The sequence below is a fragment of the Carcharhinus amblyrhynchos genome, chromosome 12, assembly GCF_965287045.1.
Source record: "Carcharhinus amblyrhynchos chromosome 12, sCarAmb.v2.hapA, whole genome shotgun sequence".
Classification (NCBI taxonomy): Eukaryota; Metazoa; Chordata; class Chondrichthyes; order Carcharhiniformes; family Carcharhinidae; genus Carcharhinus; species Carcharhinus amblyrhynchos.
This window is the reverse complement of record NC_137335.1, coordinates 7212865-7230988: the sequence shown is the minus strand read 5'-3', so window position 1 is coordinate 7230988 and position 18124 is coordinate 7212865. Positions and strand designations below refer to the sequence as shown.

Below are 18124 nucleotides of genomic sequence, written 5' to 3'. Positions count from 1 at the left end.
TTTCAAGTTAGGTGCAAATCCCCCAGGCTGTGTTTATACCTCAGGATGGTTGTAACAACCAGTTCGGCATAAATGCTGCAGATGTTTTGGAAACTGTTCTGTGTACATTGCTGAGCAGTCAGAATATGGGTCCAGTTTGCCACAGTCTAGGCCCGAACGTCCCCATAATTTGAAATTCTCCCTCGTGTTGTTCTGGCCATTAAGCTGTCAGATCTTCCGGCTTCCCCCACTACTTTCAAATTCTCGTCCTTTTGTTCAAATCTGCCCCTCCAATGATCCGACCCCTTTGAAGTTTATTTATTAGTGTCACACAACTAGGCGTACGTTAACACTGCAATGAAGTTACTGTGAAAATCCCCTCGTCGCCACACTCCGGCACTTGTTCGGGTGCACCGAGGGAGAATTTAGCACGGCCGGTGCATCCTAACCAGCACGTCTTTTGCTCTATGGGAGGAAACTGGAGGAAACCCATGCAGACACAGGGAGAACGTGCAGACTCTGCACAGACAATGAGCCAAGCCAGGATTTGAACCTGGGTCCCTGGTACTGTGAGGCAGCAGTGCTAACCACTGTGCCACCCATGAAATTTAGGTCTTTAAATGGTAGTTGATAATTTAGGGTGGTGTTTTAATTTTGCAGTCTCTTTTGGTAGGGTGTTTCTTTCCCCTACCCCCCGTTATTCCTCAAATTTAATTGTGGCATGATCCTTAGAAGCTGCTTTTTCACATCTGGAGTTCACTTTACACAAACCTGTTCCTACAGCACAATTACTTCCTGCAACTTCTGTCAACTGTGCGATTGTCACAATAATAGCACACCAATAAGTGGGAAGATCGTGCCCCCCAAGTTTGCCTCTTGGATCTCGAGCTCACAATATAAGCTGAGATTAGCGAAGGTGTGCTGCACTGTCAGAGGTACCTTCTTCAAGAATGGGGTGTTAAACCAAAGTGTTAGACTTCACTGAAACAGGTCTGCACATTCAAGCAGCCTCCGTGTTTGAATGGAAGGACAGCAAAGAAAGAATCATAGAAAGCCTACAGTGCAGAAAGAGGCCATTCAGCCCATCAAGTCTGCACCGACCACAATCCCACCCAGGCCCTACCCCCATATCCTTACACATTTACCCACTAATCCCTTTGACCATCTCAGGACACTAAGGGGCAATTCTGGCATGGCCAATCAACCTAACCTGCACATCTTTGGACTGTTACTTGGACACCCTATGAGTAATTAAGTGAGAAAAGTTACTGAATTCAGCAGGGGATTTATTGATATTAATTTAATTACGACAGATTGAAATGGAATTGAATCTTTAAAACAAAATCAACGCATTTGGTGTTTGTGAATTGTGTGCTATTTGCCTAATTCACTGGTGTGATATACCAGTGTAGATGGAATATATTCCATAATGAGATCAAGTTACTGCAAACAGACGTCGCTGTTTAAATGTATAAATTTTGTATATTGCAACATTTGGCCATGGTGTGGAATTCTGTTGCTATCTTTGAAGAATTAATTAAAAGGCAGGTTATTTTTGCTTTTCTCTCGACAAACCGACTACTGAAAATAAAAGGTTTCGATGGGAAGTGACGGCAGCGCGCAGGAACATAACACAGCTCCTTCAACAGCACCTGGGACCTTCACTGTTTAGAAGAACAAGGAGCAGCAGACACATGGGAACACCACCGCCCGCAAGTTCCCCTCCAAGCCACTCACTATCATGACTTGGAAATGTGTCACCGTTCTTTCACTGTTGCTGGGTCAGAACCCTGAATCCCAAACCCCCTCACAGCTCTATGGGCAACAGGGGTGGGGAAACAGAGAATCGCGGCCAACATATCAAACCATGAACATCTTTTTTTAATCATAAACTATAAGGAAACAATAGTTATCCCTGGTGTCCAACTGAGTACCTATTTCTCAAGTCAATATCACCGTCAACATCAAAATAGATTATCTGGCCATTCATAGAATCCCTACAGTGCGGTAGGAGGCCACTCGGCCCATTGAGACTGCATCAACCACAATCCCACCTAGTCCCCACCCTCATCATCCCACACATTTATCCTGCTAATCCCCCGACACGAGGGTCAATTCAGCATGGCCAATCAACCAAACCCGCACATCTTTGGACTGTGGGAGGAAACCGGAACACCCCGGAGGAAACCCGAGCAGACACGGGGAGAATGTGCAGACTCTGCACAGACAGTGATCAAAGCTGGGAATCGAACCCAGGTCCCTGGGGCTGAAAAGCAGCAGAGCTTACCACTGTGCCACTGTCTCTCCACATTACTATTAGAGGGATCTTGCTGTGCGACAATTGGCTGCTGCTTTTTCGACGTGACAACAATGACAACACTTCAAAAAGCGTTTCATCAGCTGTAAAGCACCTTGGACATCCTGAGATTGTGAAAGGTACTCTGTGAAGGCAGTCCTTGTCTTACAAGAAGGGTATGCAGAGCAGCACGGTGGCACAGTGTTTAGCACTGCTGCCTCACAGTGCCAGGGACCAGGATTCAATTTCGGCTTGGGCCACCATCTGTGCCGAATTTGCAGTTCCCCCGTGTCTGCGTGGGTTCCCTCTAGGTGCTCCGGTTTCTGCCTACACTCCAGAGATGTGCGGGTTACGGTTGAACTGCTGGGTTAAATTGCCCCTTAACATCAGGGGGATTAGCCGGGTAAATGCATGGGTTACAAGGATAGGGTCTGTGGAGGGGGATTGTTGTTGGTGCAGGCTCAATGGGCCAAATGGTTTCCTTCTGCATTGTATTTTGTTTACTTATTTTGTTTAGTAGTATCACAAGTAGGCTTACGTTAACACCGCAATGAAGTTACTGTGAAAATCCCCTAGTCGCCACGCTCTGGCAACTGTTCGGGTACACGGAGGGAGAATTTAGCATGGCCAATCCACTGAACTAGCACATCTTTGGACTGTGGGAGGAAATCAGAGCACATGGAGAAAACCCACACAGACATGGGGAGAACATGCAGACTCCACACAGACAGTGAGAATCGAACCTGGGTCCCTGGCAGTGTAAGGCAGCAGTGCTAAATACTGTGTCACCGTGCCTATGATTCTATGATATAAGGGCCACAGAAAGCGCACAACAAAGATTCACTAGACTGACAGCAGAAATGGAGGTTATGACTACAGGGAATGATTAAAGCGGATCGAATATAAGCTTTCAAAATTCTGAAAGATTTTCCATGGGCAAATAATCAAAAATTGTTTCCATTCCTTGTCAGATTGCTAACAAGGAGGCACAGGTTAACGTTCAAACAGCACAATAAATTTCACAACAGCTTCTGACAAGCTGCAAACACTTCTAGCCCCAAGATGATCAAACACAAATAGTATCTAAGTGGTCCACCTCCCTTTGAAATATCAGCAGGTAATACAGTCAAATAGGAAATCAGAGGATTGAGTGACGTGCTGCATCCTCACTGCGCGTAACTACCTTATTCTATCTCAACAACAGATCTAAGAGTTAAGCTTTGGAAAGCAAAGGCAAATTATTTAACCCTTCTTACAAAAACAGACCACTTTTTGGATCTCAGTTTGATTCCACTTCAGTGGTCCAGGGCTAATATTGCGTGCTTAAAACTTTCACTGAACAGGATGGCACGGTGGCACAGTGGTTAGCACTGCTGCCTCACAGCGCCAGGGACCCGGGTTCAATTCTAGCCTTGGGTCACTGTCTGTGTCAAGTTTGCACATTCTCTCTGTGTCTGCGTGGGTTTCCTCCCGGTGCTCCGGTTTCCACCCACAGTCCAAAGATGTCTGGGTTAGGTGGATTGGCCATGCTAAATTGCCCCATAGCGTCAGGGGAGGTAGCTGGGCTGATACATAAGGTTTTAGGGACTTGGCCTGGATGGGGAATGTTGTTAGGGTAGATTTAATGAGCCAAATGGCCTCCTTCTGCACCATAAGGATTGTATAAGACATTTGTCAAAGCTTTTCATCTTGCACACATAAGATAAATATAGAAAAAAAACAGTGTCAGGAAAAAACAATATATTCATACTGTATGAAAAGATAGTGCTGATTGGTTGGCAAAAGGATTCTGAAAGGCAGAGGCATTGCAATGGAAAATGCACCAGTTGATGGGAACTGACAGCTAACTGCAAAGCATTGTTTGAAATTTAAACCAGGCTGATTGACTCAGAATTATATTGTTTCCCCGGCATTTTTTTTATGAACTGCCCTAATGGATACAAAGCGAAAGATTTGCCAAACAATGTTAATCTTTCTCAGCAAGTTCTGTACTATTAAACAACAACACGAGAAGTTGCTCCTTATGTATTTTGCAGTTCAGTGGGGTTCGTTTGTGGTTAGATGTGATATCACACCAGGGCTCATGGGGTGCCCTTCACATCTCAAATCCCAAATAGTCGACACTCCTTATAACACAATCATATTACTGGAGAATCAGAAAGCCCATCCACCCAGTGTTGTAAGCTGGAGAGTTGTGGACAACTCTAGATAGATAGGGTGGAGGTAGACAGATTCTTCCCGCTTAGAAAGGATAGCAGAACTAGAGGGCACAGCCTCAAAATAAGGGGAGGGCGGTTTAGAATGGAGTTGAGGAGGAACTTCTTCACTCAAAGGGTGGTGAATCTCTGGAATTCTCTATCCATTGAAGTGGTGGAGGCTACCTTGTTGAATATATTTAAGTCATGGGAAGATAGATTTCTAATAGACAGGGAAATTAAGGGTTATGGGGAGAAAGCGGGCAAGTAGAACTGATCCACTTCAGATCAGCCATGATCTTATTGAATGGCAGGGCAGGCTCGAAGGGCTAGATAGCCTACTCCTGCTCCTATTTTTTATGTTCTTATGACACGTTGCCAGGACTTTTAGTCTATTAATCACTAGCTGAATGCAGCAAATGAGAGACTAAGAGCTAAAATTCCGTGGGGACTTCTTCCACTGATCTGTCATAACATTGGCAGAACCGCCACAGAAATCCTGAAAGCAAAACTCAAACAATGGGGCAGGTTGGTGCAGGAAGAAATAAAGACGTGTTAACAGTTTGGCAAATTTGGAGGTAGAATCATAGGATTCTACAGTGCAGAAGGAGGCCATTTGGCCCATTGAGTCTGTGCTGACCACAATCCCATCCAGGCCCTATCCCCATAACCCCATGCATTCACCATTGCTAATCCCCCTGACACTAAGAGGCAATTTAGCATGGCCAATCCACCTATCCCGCACATCTTTGAATTGTGGAAAGAAAACGGAGCACCCGGACGAAACCCATGCTGACACGGGAAGGACATGCAAGCTCCACACAGACAGTAACTCAAGTGCCAGGAATTGAACCTGGGTCCCTGGCGCTGTGAGGCGGCAGTGCTAGCCACCCTGTTTTTTTTTAGGGGGTGGTGGGGGGGGGGTGCGGGATGCGTTGTTGGAGGAATGGGTTATCTGATTCTGGGGAGGGGTCCGATTTGAGGGTGGGTTTAGGGGAGAGAGAAAAAAGTACTTGTCTCTTCAAGGCAGCAATTCTCACCTTCCCCTAGCCTTCCTCAGGAAACTTGGCTGGTCCAGGTTTAACGCTGGGAGGCAGATAAAGTTTGAGGCATCCAAACATTTTATAAATGAATGATCAACTCAACTCCTGAGAGCGGGTAACTCCTGTCTCAGCTCAGTTAAAAATTGGAAGTGAGTGGGTTGGGAACTGCTTGGGGTCAGGTATGAGAGCTTTAAAAAGTACTTTCATGTCCAACTTGTCAAAAAAAGACTCATTTTTGAAGGTTGTAATTACTCCCGATGGTTTGAGTCACAATATCTGGAAATTGCTGGCCCATTTACTCTGCTCCGCTACTTTGCTTCACGCTTTCACCCTAAGCCATCCCATTATTTTTTTAAGGACTTTATGTTCTGTATAAGGATCATTTGGATCCGAAACATTGGACAGGAATTTCCAGCCGCGCTTGCCCTAATATATTCTTTCTGGTTGTATCACAGCTCGGTATGGCTCCTGCTCTGTCCAAGATCGCAAGAAACTACAAAAGGTCATGAATGAAGCCCAGTCCATCACTTAAACCAGCCTCCCATCCATTGACTCTGTTTACACTTGCTACTGCCTCAGAAAAGCAGCCAACATAATCAAGGACCCTGTGCACCCCGGACATTCTCTCTACCACCTTCTTCCGTCGAGAAAAAGATACAAAAGTCTGTGGTCATGTACCAATCAACTCAAGAACAGCTTCTTCCCTGCTGCCATCAGACTTTTGAATGGACCTACCTCACATTAAGTTGATCTTTCTCTATGCCCTAGCTATGATGGTAACACTACATTCTCCGGTCGCTCCCTTCCTTCTCTATGAACGGTATGCTTTATCTGTCTGGCGAGCAAGGAATAATACTTTTCACTGTACACCACTACATGTGACAATAATAAATTAAATCAAAGTGGAAAATTCCATCTGAGGTGAAGGGACCTTTGAGTGATCCATATCCCCATCTGCTACGATTCCAGGGTCAGGTTGGACGGGAAAATTCTGCACATTAACTGTGTTTCTCTCTACAGATGCTCCCAGACCTGCTGAGTTTACCCTGCATTTTAAGAACTTGTGGATTTGCACATTAATTGACTATTAAGCTTACTGCGGAAATTTAAGTCTGGTAAGCAGCTTTATAACAATGCAATAATTATCAGTGCAGTGCCAGTCTGTTTCAATGAACGGTTTGCAAGGTAAAATCCAGTGTTACAGGGATAGAACCTGGGCGGGATTGTAATTGGTGCAGGTTGGATGGGCCGAATGGCCTCCTTCTGCACTGTAGGGATTCTGTGATACCAGTTGCACCTCGCATTAATTTGCTTGAGAAAGGTGGGGGCGAGGCTTTAATATAAACCAGGGGACAGGAACACAAGACTCTCTTTCATTCCAGATCATTATGAAATGGAATTGGAGAGAAACCGTAGAGAATTGAGATAAGTATTATAAAAGAAAATCTCTCAAGTATCACACTGTCATGATTCTTACTCTGTTGCAATTTTTGATAACCATACCTGTGACTTTTCATGATTTTTATTTTTGCAAATGTTGATTTGCAAACAGGATCTGCAGGCATTTAGAGAGGCAACAACTGAATAGGGGACAGTCAGCATGGCTTTGTGAGCGGAAAATCATGTCTCACAAAGTTGATTGAGTTTTTTGAAGGGGTAATGAAGAAGGTAGATGAGGGCAGTGCAATCGATGTTCTCTACATGGATTTTGGCAAGGTCTTTGACAAAGTATCGATTGGTAGGTTGCATAAGGATGAGGTAGCTAATTGGATACAAAATTGGCCTGACAACATGAGATGGTTGTGGAGGGTTGTTTTTCAAACTGGAGGCCTGTGACCAGCAGTGTGCCTCAGGGATCAGTGCTGGGTCCACTGTTATTTGTCATTTATATTAACGATTTGGATGAAAGTTTAGGAGGCATGGTAGTACGTTGCAGATGACACCAAGATTGGTGATATAGTGGACAGTGAAGAAGGTACCTAGGATTACAACGGGAGCTTGATCAATTGGGCCAGTGGGCTGATGAATGGCAGATGGAGGTTAATTTAGATAAATATGAGATGCATTTTGGTAAATTGAACTAGGGCAGGACTTATTCAGTTAATGGTAGGGCGTTGGGGAGAGTTATAAAGCAAAGAGATTTGGGATAAAGGTTTATAGCTCCTTGAAAGTGCAGTCACAGGTGAACAGGATTGAGAAGAAGGCATTTGGCATGCTTGGTTTCATTGGTCAGAGCACTGAAAAAGGGAGTTGGGATGTCTTGTTGAAGTTGTACAAGGCAATGACAAGGCCAAACTTGGAATACTGTGTACAGTTCTGTCATCCTATTATAGAAAGGATATTATTAAACTGAAAGAGTGCAGAAAAGATTTATTAGGATGCTCCTGGGACTTGGTGGTTTAAGTTATAAGGAGAGGCTGGATAGGCTGGGACTTATTTCTCTGGAGCGTAGAAAGCTGACGGGTGATCTTATTGAGGTCTATAAAATAATGAGGGGCATAGGTAAGGGAGATAGTCAATATCTTTTTCCAAAGGTGGGGGAGTCTAAAACTAGAGGGCATAGGTTTAAGGTGCGAGGGGAGAGATACAAAAGTGTCTAGAGGGGCAATTGTTTCACACGGAGGGTAGTGAGTGTCTGGAACAAGCTGCCAGAGGTAGTAGTCGAGGCAGATACAATTTTGTCTTTTAAAAAGTAGTTACATGGATAAGATGGGTATAGACGGATATTGGCCAAATGCGGCCAATTGGAATTAGCTTAGTGGTTAAAAAGGAGTGGCATGAATGAGTTGGGCCGAAGGACCTGTTTCCGTTCTGTAAACCTCTATGACTCTGTTGTATTTTTACAACGATAAATCCATGATCTAAGAAATTACCACCATAACTTTGCAGCCTTGTTCATGCACAATGCATGCCACACAAAACATTGGAACCATCCAAGTGTTTGTGATCACACTCTCACCTTTGCCATTCTTGTCCACCAGGGTCATATCTGCGTTTGCCTCTGCCAGAACCTCCAGAGTTTTGTCGTGTCCCGCTTCAGCTGCGATCATCGCAGCAGTGCGCCCGTCCTTATCCACCACATTGGGCTCAGCCCCCAGTGAGAGCAGCAGCTTACAAATCTCCACATCGTTGGCTACTGAGGCCAGGTGTAGGGCATATTCCTCCTGGCAGGGTTCGCTCAGATTCACCAAGTGCGGCACTCCAAGAGCCAGCAGCTTCTCGATCTCGGCTTTATCCCGCTGCCGGACGAATTGGATCAGTTTGTAAACCTGCAGGATCTGAAGGCGCCCCTCGGCTATGCCTGTCATCTCACCATTGCCAGCTCAGCGCCTCCTCTCACACTGCAGTCTTCTAAATTCATTAAAAAAAATCAAATATTCAGTGATCACAATCACAACCCTCTCCCTCCCTTGCCCTCCCTCCCTCACGGTCCCTCCCTTACCCCTCTCCCTCCCTCACCCGCCCTCCCTCACCCCCTCTCTCAACCCCCTTCCCCTTAACCCCTCCCATACCCTCCTCCCCCTCCCTCATCCTTCTCCCTCCCTCACCCCCTCCATCCCTCGCCCTCCATCCCTCCCTTACCCTCCCACACCTTTGTTCACCCCTGTCCCTGCCTCAACCCCCTCCCTCATCCCCCTCCCTCATCCCTCTCTTTCTCCCTCACTCTCTTTCTCCTTCCTCAATCCTCTCCATCCCTCATCCCCTCCCTCCCTCCCCTGCCCCTTTTCCTCCCTCCCTCACCCCCCATCCCTCTCCCTCCCTCACCCCCCATCCCTCTCCCTCCCTCACCCCCCATCCCTCTCCCTCCCTCACCCCCCATCCCTCTCCCTCCCTCACCCCCCATCCCTCTCCCTCCCTCACCCCCCATCCCTCTCCCTCCCTCACCCCCCATCCCTCTCCCTCCCTCACCCCCCATCCCTCTCCCTCCCTCACCCCCCATCCCTCTCTGCCATCTCCCACCATTCGTCTTCTTCCCCCTTTCTCCTCCTCTCCTGCTCTCCACCCCCACCCTTCCACCCTTCCACCCCCATCCTTCCACCTCCTCCTGCCACTTTGCATTTGGCCCATATCCCTCGATACCCATCTTATCCATGTAACTGTCTAAGTGCTTTTTAAAAGACGAAATTCTACCCGCTTCGACTACTGGCAGCTCGTTCCAGACACTCACTACCCTCGATGAACAGATTCCTCCTTTGGACCTTTTGTATCTCTCCCTTCTCACCTTAAATCTATGCCCTCTAGTTTTAGGTTCCCCTACCTTTGGGAAAAGATGTTGACTATCTACCTGATCTGTGCCCCTCATTATTTTCTAGACCTCTATAAGATCACCCCTAAGCCTCCTATGCTCCAGGGCAAAAAGTCTTAGTCTATCTAGCCTCCCATTATAACTCAAACCATCAATAGCCAGGAGCATCCCAGGAAATCTTTCATGCACTCTTTCTAGTTTAATAATATCCTTTCTATAATAGGGTGACCAGAACCATACAGAGTATTCCAAGTGCAGCTTTACCAATATTTTGTACAACGTCAGTAAGATGCCCCAACTCCTGTATTCAATGTTCTGAGTGATGAAACCAAGCATGCCGAATGCCTTCTTCACCACTCTGTCCACCTGTGACTTCACTTTCAAGGAGCTATGAACATGTACCCCGAGATCTCTTTGTTCTGTAACTCGCCTCAACGTCCTACCATTAACTGAGTAAGTCCTGTCCTGGTTCGATCGACCACAATGCATCACTTTGCATTTATCTAAATTAAACTCCATCTGCCATTCATCACTCTTCCCCCTCCACCCCCTCATTCCACTCCCTCCAACAGCCCTTCGCTTCACCCCATCACTCTCCCCCTCTCTCCACCCCCTCACTTTCCCCCTCACTCTCCGCCCCTCCCTCCACCCCCTCACCCTCCGCCCCTCCCTCCACCCCCTCACCCTCCGCCCCTCCCTCCACCCCTCACCCTCCACCCCCTCACCCTCCGCCCTTCCCTCCACCCCCTCACCCTCCGCCCTTCCCTCCACCCCCTCACCCTCCGCCCTTCCCTCCACCCCCTCACCCTCCGCCCTTCCCTCCACCCCCTCACCCTCCGCCCTTCCCTCCACCCCCTCACCCTCCGCCCTTCCCTCCACCCCCTCACCCTCCGCCCTTCCCTCCACCCCCTCACTCTCCGCCCTTCCCTCCACCCCCTCACTCTCCGCCCTTCCCTCCACCCCCTCACTCTCCGCCCTTCCCTCCACCCCCTCACTCTCCGCCCTTCCCTCCACCCCCTCACTCTCCGCCCCTCCCTCCACCCCCTCACTCTCCACCCCTCCCTCCACCCCCTCACTCTCCACCCCTCCCTCTCCCCCCTCACTCTCCACCCCTCCCTCTACCCCCTCACTCTCCCAGTCCCTCTCCCCCTCTCTCCACCACCCTCACTCTCCTCGTCCCTCCACCCCCTCACTCCCTCTACCCCCTCACTCCGCACCCTTCCCCTCCCTCCACCTCCTGATCCCTCATTCCTCTCCCTACCCCTTCCCTCCACGTCCTGACCCCTCAGTCCTGTCTCTCCCCACCCCTCTTCCTGATCCCTCATATCTGTTTGGGTTATCTGGCTGCTGTCACACATTCTCTCTCTCTACACTCCACAACTTGGGAATGAAGGGGACGGGATGTCTATTCAACAACCTAAAGATAAAACACCGCGGAAGCTGAGGATCTGAAACAAAAACATTTGAGAAAGTGCTGGGTCTATCCCAGCGGGTCTGCTGGCATCTGGAGAGAGAAACACAGTTAACACCGTGTCCAACATGACTCATTCCTACACCTGTCCACGATCATTTACTGGAAGCGACGCAATTTCAGCCGCCCCCCCCAAAAAAAAGATGCAGACCAATCAATTTAATCCCCAACCCGACAAAACTGTAGATAATAAGAGTCGTAAGTGGGGTGGGTGTTAATTAAAACACTTACAAGCAACCAGACAGTGAGGAGATCCCAGTTACAGCAGTGGGGGAGGTCAAGGGATAGAAGTTGGCAAAAGAATGAAGGATATGTCCAGGGGTATCCCCACTGCCGCTACTTCTCCAGTCAGCTGGAAACACCAGAGGGAAACACAAAGAGAGTGTAGCGAGTTTTGGAACCAAAGCACATCGGCTGCCATGGCAACAGAACGCGGCGACATTACCAGTAACAAGGAAATGGAAGGGCTTCCACGCCACGTGGGAGGAAGCATTGTAAAGGACTCCTCAACTCGGGGCGACTGTTGGAGCAGATATTTGTTGCTGGAGGGTTGTTTGTGTGGGGTTTATTTTGTGTCTTTTTTTAAACTGCTTTTTTTTTAACCCGAGACGCGACAGGGATACAGCTGGGCTGCGAGTCTCTGGGGAGGTCTCAGGTGCCCCGTTCCAACAGTCTCCCCCTCCCCCCGGCAGGTTAGCAATCCTTAAATTGCCTCTTAGTATCACAAAGATGGGCTGGTTAGGTGAATTCGCCATGCTTAAATTGTGCAGGTTAGGTGGGTCGGCCATGCTAAGTTGCCCCTCACTATCCAAAGACGTTTAGGTTAGGTGGATTGGCCATGCTAAATTGCCCCTAAGTGTCCAAAGATGTGCAGGTTAGGTAGATTGGCCATGCTAAATTGCCCCTTAGTGTCCCAAAGATATGCAGGTTAGGTGGATTGGCCATGCTAAATTGCTCCTTAGTGTCCAAAGATGTGCAGATTGGGTGGATTGGCCATGCTAAATTGCCTCTTAGTGTCACAGAGATGTGAGGGTTGGGGGATTAGCCATGGTAAATGCTCAGGTGGTGGTGGGCCTGGTTAACATGCTTTTTTTTTGGAGAGTCGAATGGTCTCATTCTGCACCATAGGGATTCTGGGGAAGGGAGCCATGTCGGGTAGGATACGGTTAACCTTCCAGGCTGATGTTGACCTTTCATCAGAACGGCAAAATGTTCACATATTTGTACAGTTTTGGGTGCAAGTGGGCACTTGGGGTTGGGAAGTCACACCCAGCAGTGAGGACAATGGTTGAGTCTCAGGATACAGGGTGGGCCATTTAGGACTGAGATGAGGAGAAATTTCTTCACTTACGAGGTTAGTGAACCTGTGGAATTCCTTACCACTGAGGATTGTAGAAGCCAGGTCACTAAAATATTCAAGAAGGAAATAGATAGACATCTAGTCTCTGGAGACAGTGCGGGGAGAGCACGCAGTACAGTATTGAGATGGAGGATCAGCCATGATCATATTGAATGGTGGTGCAGGCTTGAAGGGCCGAATGGACCACTGCTCCTGTTCTTTATATTTTTCTAAGGTGGTGAATCTGATGCAGAGGGGAGAGGCAGGTATGGAAGTGGGAGGGTTGGCAAGAGCAGATTTTTAAAAAATGCATGTCGAATCAGCTCCCTGATGTACTCTGACGTCAGTGCCTTTTCAGCAGAGGGTGGATAATTTATCTGCAATTTGGAACAGTTGTGTGATTCAGTCAGCAACGCTCTGAATTGTAAGGGTTTTGGGCACAAAAAGCTGAGGCTGATCCTCCATTGCCCTTCTGAGGGTGTGCAACACCAGCAGAGGTGCTGTCTTTTGAGGTCCTGTCTGCCTCCAAAGATGATCCCATGGCACTGTCTCAAAGGGTGAGAGGGAAGCAGATTATTTGGCCTTTTATCATATTGCTACAGTCCCAACGATTTGCAGGTTAGGGTGCATTGGCCACGTTAAATTCTCCCTCAGTGTACCCGAACAGGTGCCGGAGTGTGGCAACTGGAGGATTTTCACAGTAACTTCATTGCAGTGTTAACGTAAGTCTACTTGTGACTCTAATAAATAAACTTATTTGTAGGAGTGCCCTGTTTCCTGAATAACAATAGTGAGTACACTTATTGGCTAGTGCTTTGAAAACACCCAGTGGTCACGAGAAGTGCTATATAAATGTAAGTTTTTCCTTTAATTGAGTAGAGTGGATTTTGTGAATGACATTCAGGCACCCTGCTGTGTCAGAGCCCCTGCAGGTAAGAGGAGGGCAGCACCACAAGGAGGAGGTCAGGGTTTTGTTAGTGTCCAGGTTTTGGAGGCTCTCAGCAGCAGCAAATGGTGCATTTCATTGAAGTTAACCTGTCAATTCTCGGCCTTTTAGCTAAGATCCAGTGTAGTCTTGCTGTCTAGCACTTGGTTGAAGTCATGAAGTAACACTGAGGCTTCATTTGAAGCATCATCGAGGCCTTTTGGCTAAGATGCAAATGAGATCAAGCCTTGGAGGAGGTGCAATACCTGCTCCAATCAGCCTGGATCATGTAGATTTAACCCAAGACAGGAAGTGATGAGCCTGTCTTGTCAGCTTGGATCGGGAATGTCTCACTTGCTGAGACTTTGATTGGATTGAATTGGATATTTTAAAAAATCAATTCTGAGCAATGATGATTCAGCAGTTAGATCATGTAGTGTGAGATTTCTATTTTAAACCCATGAGAAACATGTGTGGAAGAAAGTTAATCATGCATGAGTGTGTGGCTAGAGTGACAAGTGAGTCAAAGGATCAGTTTCTTAAGTCTTCCTGCTCATTTTCTAAGAGCTAAGGGCTATTACTTACAATGAAATTATCTTCCACGATACTAGAGCCTTATTTATAAGTTACATCATCAAAGGCCTGGAAAAAGAACAAAAATAATTACTTTTGATTACTTTTATCAATATGTTATTTGATTTATTATTGTCACATGTATTAGTATACAATGAAAAGTATTGTTTCTTGCATGCTATACAGACAAGGCATACCTTTCACAGAGAAGGAAAAGAGAGTGCAGAATGTAGTGTTACAGTCATAGCTCGGGTGTAGGGAAAGATCAACTTAATGTGAGGTAAGTCCATTCAAAAGTCTAACAGCAGCAGGGCAGAAACTGTTCTTGAGTTGGTTGGTACGTGACCTCAGACTTTTGTATCTTTTTCCCGACGGAAGAAAGTGGAAGAGGGTACGTGGAGTCCTTAATTACGTTGGCTGCTTTGCCGAGGCAGCAGGAAGTGTAGACAGAGTCAATGGATGGGAGACTGGTCTACTTTCACAACCCTTTGTAGTTTCTTGAGGTCTTGGTCAGGAGCTATACCAAGCTGTGATACAACCAGGAAGAATGCTTTCTATGGTGCATCTGTAAAAGAGGCATTCAAAATTTTGAGGATCATGTTCCGAGTACATAGAGGAAAACTGTTTCCATCAATGGAAGGAACAGGAGCCTGACAGAAGTGAATGGCAAAAGAAGTGAAGGAGTCATGAAGAATAATGTTTCACACAGCAAGTGTTAGAATCTGGAATGCACTGCCTGAGAGTGTGGTGGATGTTTACTGTTGCTGTGAAGTTTGCACGTTCTCTCCATGCCTGCTTGGGTTTCCTTCAGGGGCTTCGGTTTCCTCCCGCACTCCAAAGATGTGCAGGTTAGGTGGATTGGCCATGCTAAATTGTCCCTTAGTGTCCCAAAACGGGTGGGTTAGGGGGATTAGTGGGGTAAATATGTGTGGTTATGGGATAAAGTCTGGGTAAGATGCTCTGTTAGAGAGCTGGTGCTGATCTGATGGGCCAAATGGCATCCTTCTGCACTGTGGCAATTGTATGATCCTATCTTCAGACCCCCTAACCTGCCCCAAAGAGTTGAGGGAAAAGGGGTGGGGGGGGGGGGGTAGTCATTCTTCATGATGTCTCTGGGTGCCTGCCTCCAGGCTGTTAAGCTGCCACTCTCTGTTGGTTTGGGAGACTGCAGCTTGAGTGGAAAATCCCAGATGGCCTCCTTTAGGAGCTGTTAAGAAGGCTCTTAATGATTCTAATCAGCTGGCTGCCATGTCGGGGTACAGGTAGCTGTCGCCAGTCCTGAACCCCCTTTGACAAAAGTGACTGGTGCCAGAAACAGGGCACTGACGCCCAGCCACAAGCTCCTGGCAAAGCTGCCAGCGTTCCTTTTACTAAGGTGTCTTTTCTTTTTGATCAGGCCTCTGTGAGACACTTTCATATGTTGAAGGTGAAGAACATTGATTAATGATTTAACTGAACCACATATTGGAGATAGCATTCCAAGTACGATCCGCTCACCCACTCTGCATATCATGTGAATGTAGTAACGTGTCAAGTTATCACTCAGAACAGACTGTGCCTCCTGTGCGTCCGTTTTTTAATTGCAGCTGCGTAACCAAAAGAATGTATTTGGTGAAAATATTGCCTCTAGGGTTTTGCTTTGGAAAAATGCCCAGAGCTGTAACACGACAAAGGCTGGATAGTGCTAACAACATAACACACCCATAGAGAGTGACACTGGGTTAAGATGATTGTCATTTAAAAGAATCATAGGATTGTACAGTGTGGAAGGAGGCCATTCGGCCCATCAAGTCTGCACCGACCACAATCCCACTGAGGCCCTATCCCTATAACCCCATGCATTTGCCTTCCTAATCCCCCAATACTTAAGGGGCAAGTTAGAATGGCCAATCCACCTAACGTGCCCATCTATGGAGTGTGGGAGGAAACCAGAGGGTACCCATGCAGACATGGGGAGAACATGCAAATTCCACACAGAAAAATCACCAAACCCTGGTGTTTGTGAAGCAGCAGTGCTGACCACTGTGCTACTACCATTGCTGCCCTAGAAAAATGTAGACTTGGCATCCAATATCCCTTGGGAACTTCTCATAGAATCGTATGACTTTGCAGTGCCGAAGGAGGCCATTTGGCCCATCATGCCTGTGTTAGCTCTTTGAAAGAGTAGTTGTGGTGAGATCTATATCCCTTCTCCTGTCTATAACAACAGCTGGTATTTATATAGGAGTAAAAATACAGTTTTGAAGGCTAGCGGTCTGCCTCACACAATAATTCTTTTATCTTTAAAGGCAGAAACAGGAGGATAGAGGCTATATTTTGATTGCTTTTGACTCCAAAAGTAGCACAGAAATTGCAAGGCTTGACTGCTGTTAACGCAAGTATGGGACAATATTGTAGCCTCGTTTCTGATCTGTTCACATCCAGCAAGGTTTTGCACCGGGAATGGAGCTTCCCAATTTCTGCCCTTATGTGTTACATATTCCACCCACAGACTGTGCGCAGACACATGACAGAGCAGCCAATGCGGAACCCATATGGAAAGGAGTCTTATTTACTCAGGACGCACCATCTGCTCCCTTGTCAGTGCAAGATTAACAAAGTCACACTCCACCAGAAACTGAAAAGCAACACTCAGCCGAGCACCAACTGCTAAACCGCATATACTTATTGCAACACAGTATTAGACAGTATGCAAGAATTAGTGATGTAGTGGTAGAAGATCGGGAAGGTGAGAAGCTGAGCCTCTCTGATGAAGAGATAGCACCAATGTGTGTGGAGTTTGCATATTCCCCCTGTGTCAGCATGAGTTTCCTCCGGGTGCTCTGGTTTCCTTCCATACTCCAAAGATGTGTAGGTTAGGTAGATTAGCCATGGTAAATAGTGTCTTAGTGTTCCAAGATGTGTAGGTTCAGTGGATTAACCTTGGTAAAATGCAGGGTTACAGGGACTTGATTTGATTTAGTTTTGTCACATGTATTGGTGTACAATGAAAACTATTGTTTCTTGCACGCGATACAGACAAAGCATACCGTTCATAGCGAAGGAAAGGATGGAGTGCAGAATTAGTGTCACAGTAATAGCTAGGGTGCAGAGAAACATCAACTTAATGCGAGGTAGGCCCATTCAAAAGTCTGATAGCAGCAGGGAAGAAGCTGTTATTGAGTTTGTTAGTACATGACCTGAGAGTTTTGTATTTTTTTCCCAAAGGAAGTAGGTGGAAGAGAGAATGTCTGGGGTGCGTGGGGTCCTTAATTATGCTGGCTGCTTTGCTGAGGCAGTGGGAAGTGTAGACAGAGCCAATGGATGGGAGGCTGGGTTGTGTGATGGATTGGGCTACATTCACGATGTTTTGTAGTTCCTTGCAGATTGGGCAGAGCAGGAGCCATTCCAAGCTGTGATACAACCAGAAAGAATGCTTTCTATGGTGCATCTATAAAAGTTAGTGAGAGTTGTAGTTTTCTTGTATAGGCCAGGATCGCTTGACTTGAACGCCTCAGACCTGGACTTCAGGAAGCAGTGGATATCCCCATTCATCCATGGTTTCCGATTGGGGAACACATGGATTTGCCTCACTGGGGATAGGGCAGGGGGAATGGACCTGAGCTAAGATGCTCTTTCAGTGAGTTGGTACAATTGTACTTCTTTAGAAAAGGGTGGCAGAGTGGTACAGTGGTTAGCACTGATGCCTCACAGTGCCAGGGAGCCAGGTTCGATTCTGGCCTTGGGTGACTAGAGTTTGCACCATATCACAGGCCAGTTTTTCCAAGTTAGAGACAGCATGTGCCAAACAATTTCGATAATAAAGATAGTGAATAACATATATTGTAGTTTCAGACCTATGTTTTTAGATCAGTTCAGCTTTGTTTTGAGTTCTGTGTTTCAAGATCAGTACAGGGGGCCGGCATAAAAAGCCAGCCTCTCTCCAGCTTTCCTCTTTCTTTTCTTTGTTGTAATGATTTAATTTTAAGTTCTTTTCTATGAAAGAAATTCATTTAAACTCCATCCCAGTGCTGTCTTCCTCTAGTCAAAGGAATAAATGGACCCCACACTATCCAAA

The 18124-nt window shown here is 46.8% G+C and overlaps 1 protein-coding gene across 1 annotated transcript in view; it reads right to left on the bottom strand.

Annotated features, from left to right (window-relative positions):
* The window catches only part of ankef1a (ankyrin repeat and EF-hand domain containing 1a), a 33805-nt gene extending 22033 nt beyond the window's left edge, over positions 1-11772 (bottom strand). Inside the window, exons 1-2 of the mRNA XM_080200024.1 lie at positions 11462-11772; positions 8473-8864 (exon numbers count right to left, since the gene is read on the bottom strand). Of these exons, the coding sequence (XP_080056150.1) occupies positions 8473-8821 (349 nt within the window). The 5' untranslated portion in view covers positions 8822-8864; positions 11462-11772. The remainder of the gene's footprint in view (positions 1-8472; positions 8865-11461) is intronic.
* Between the last annotated feature and the right edge of the window lie 6352 nt (positions 11773-18124).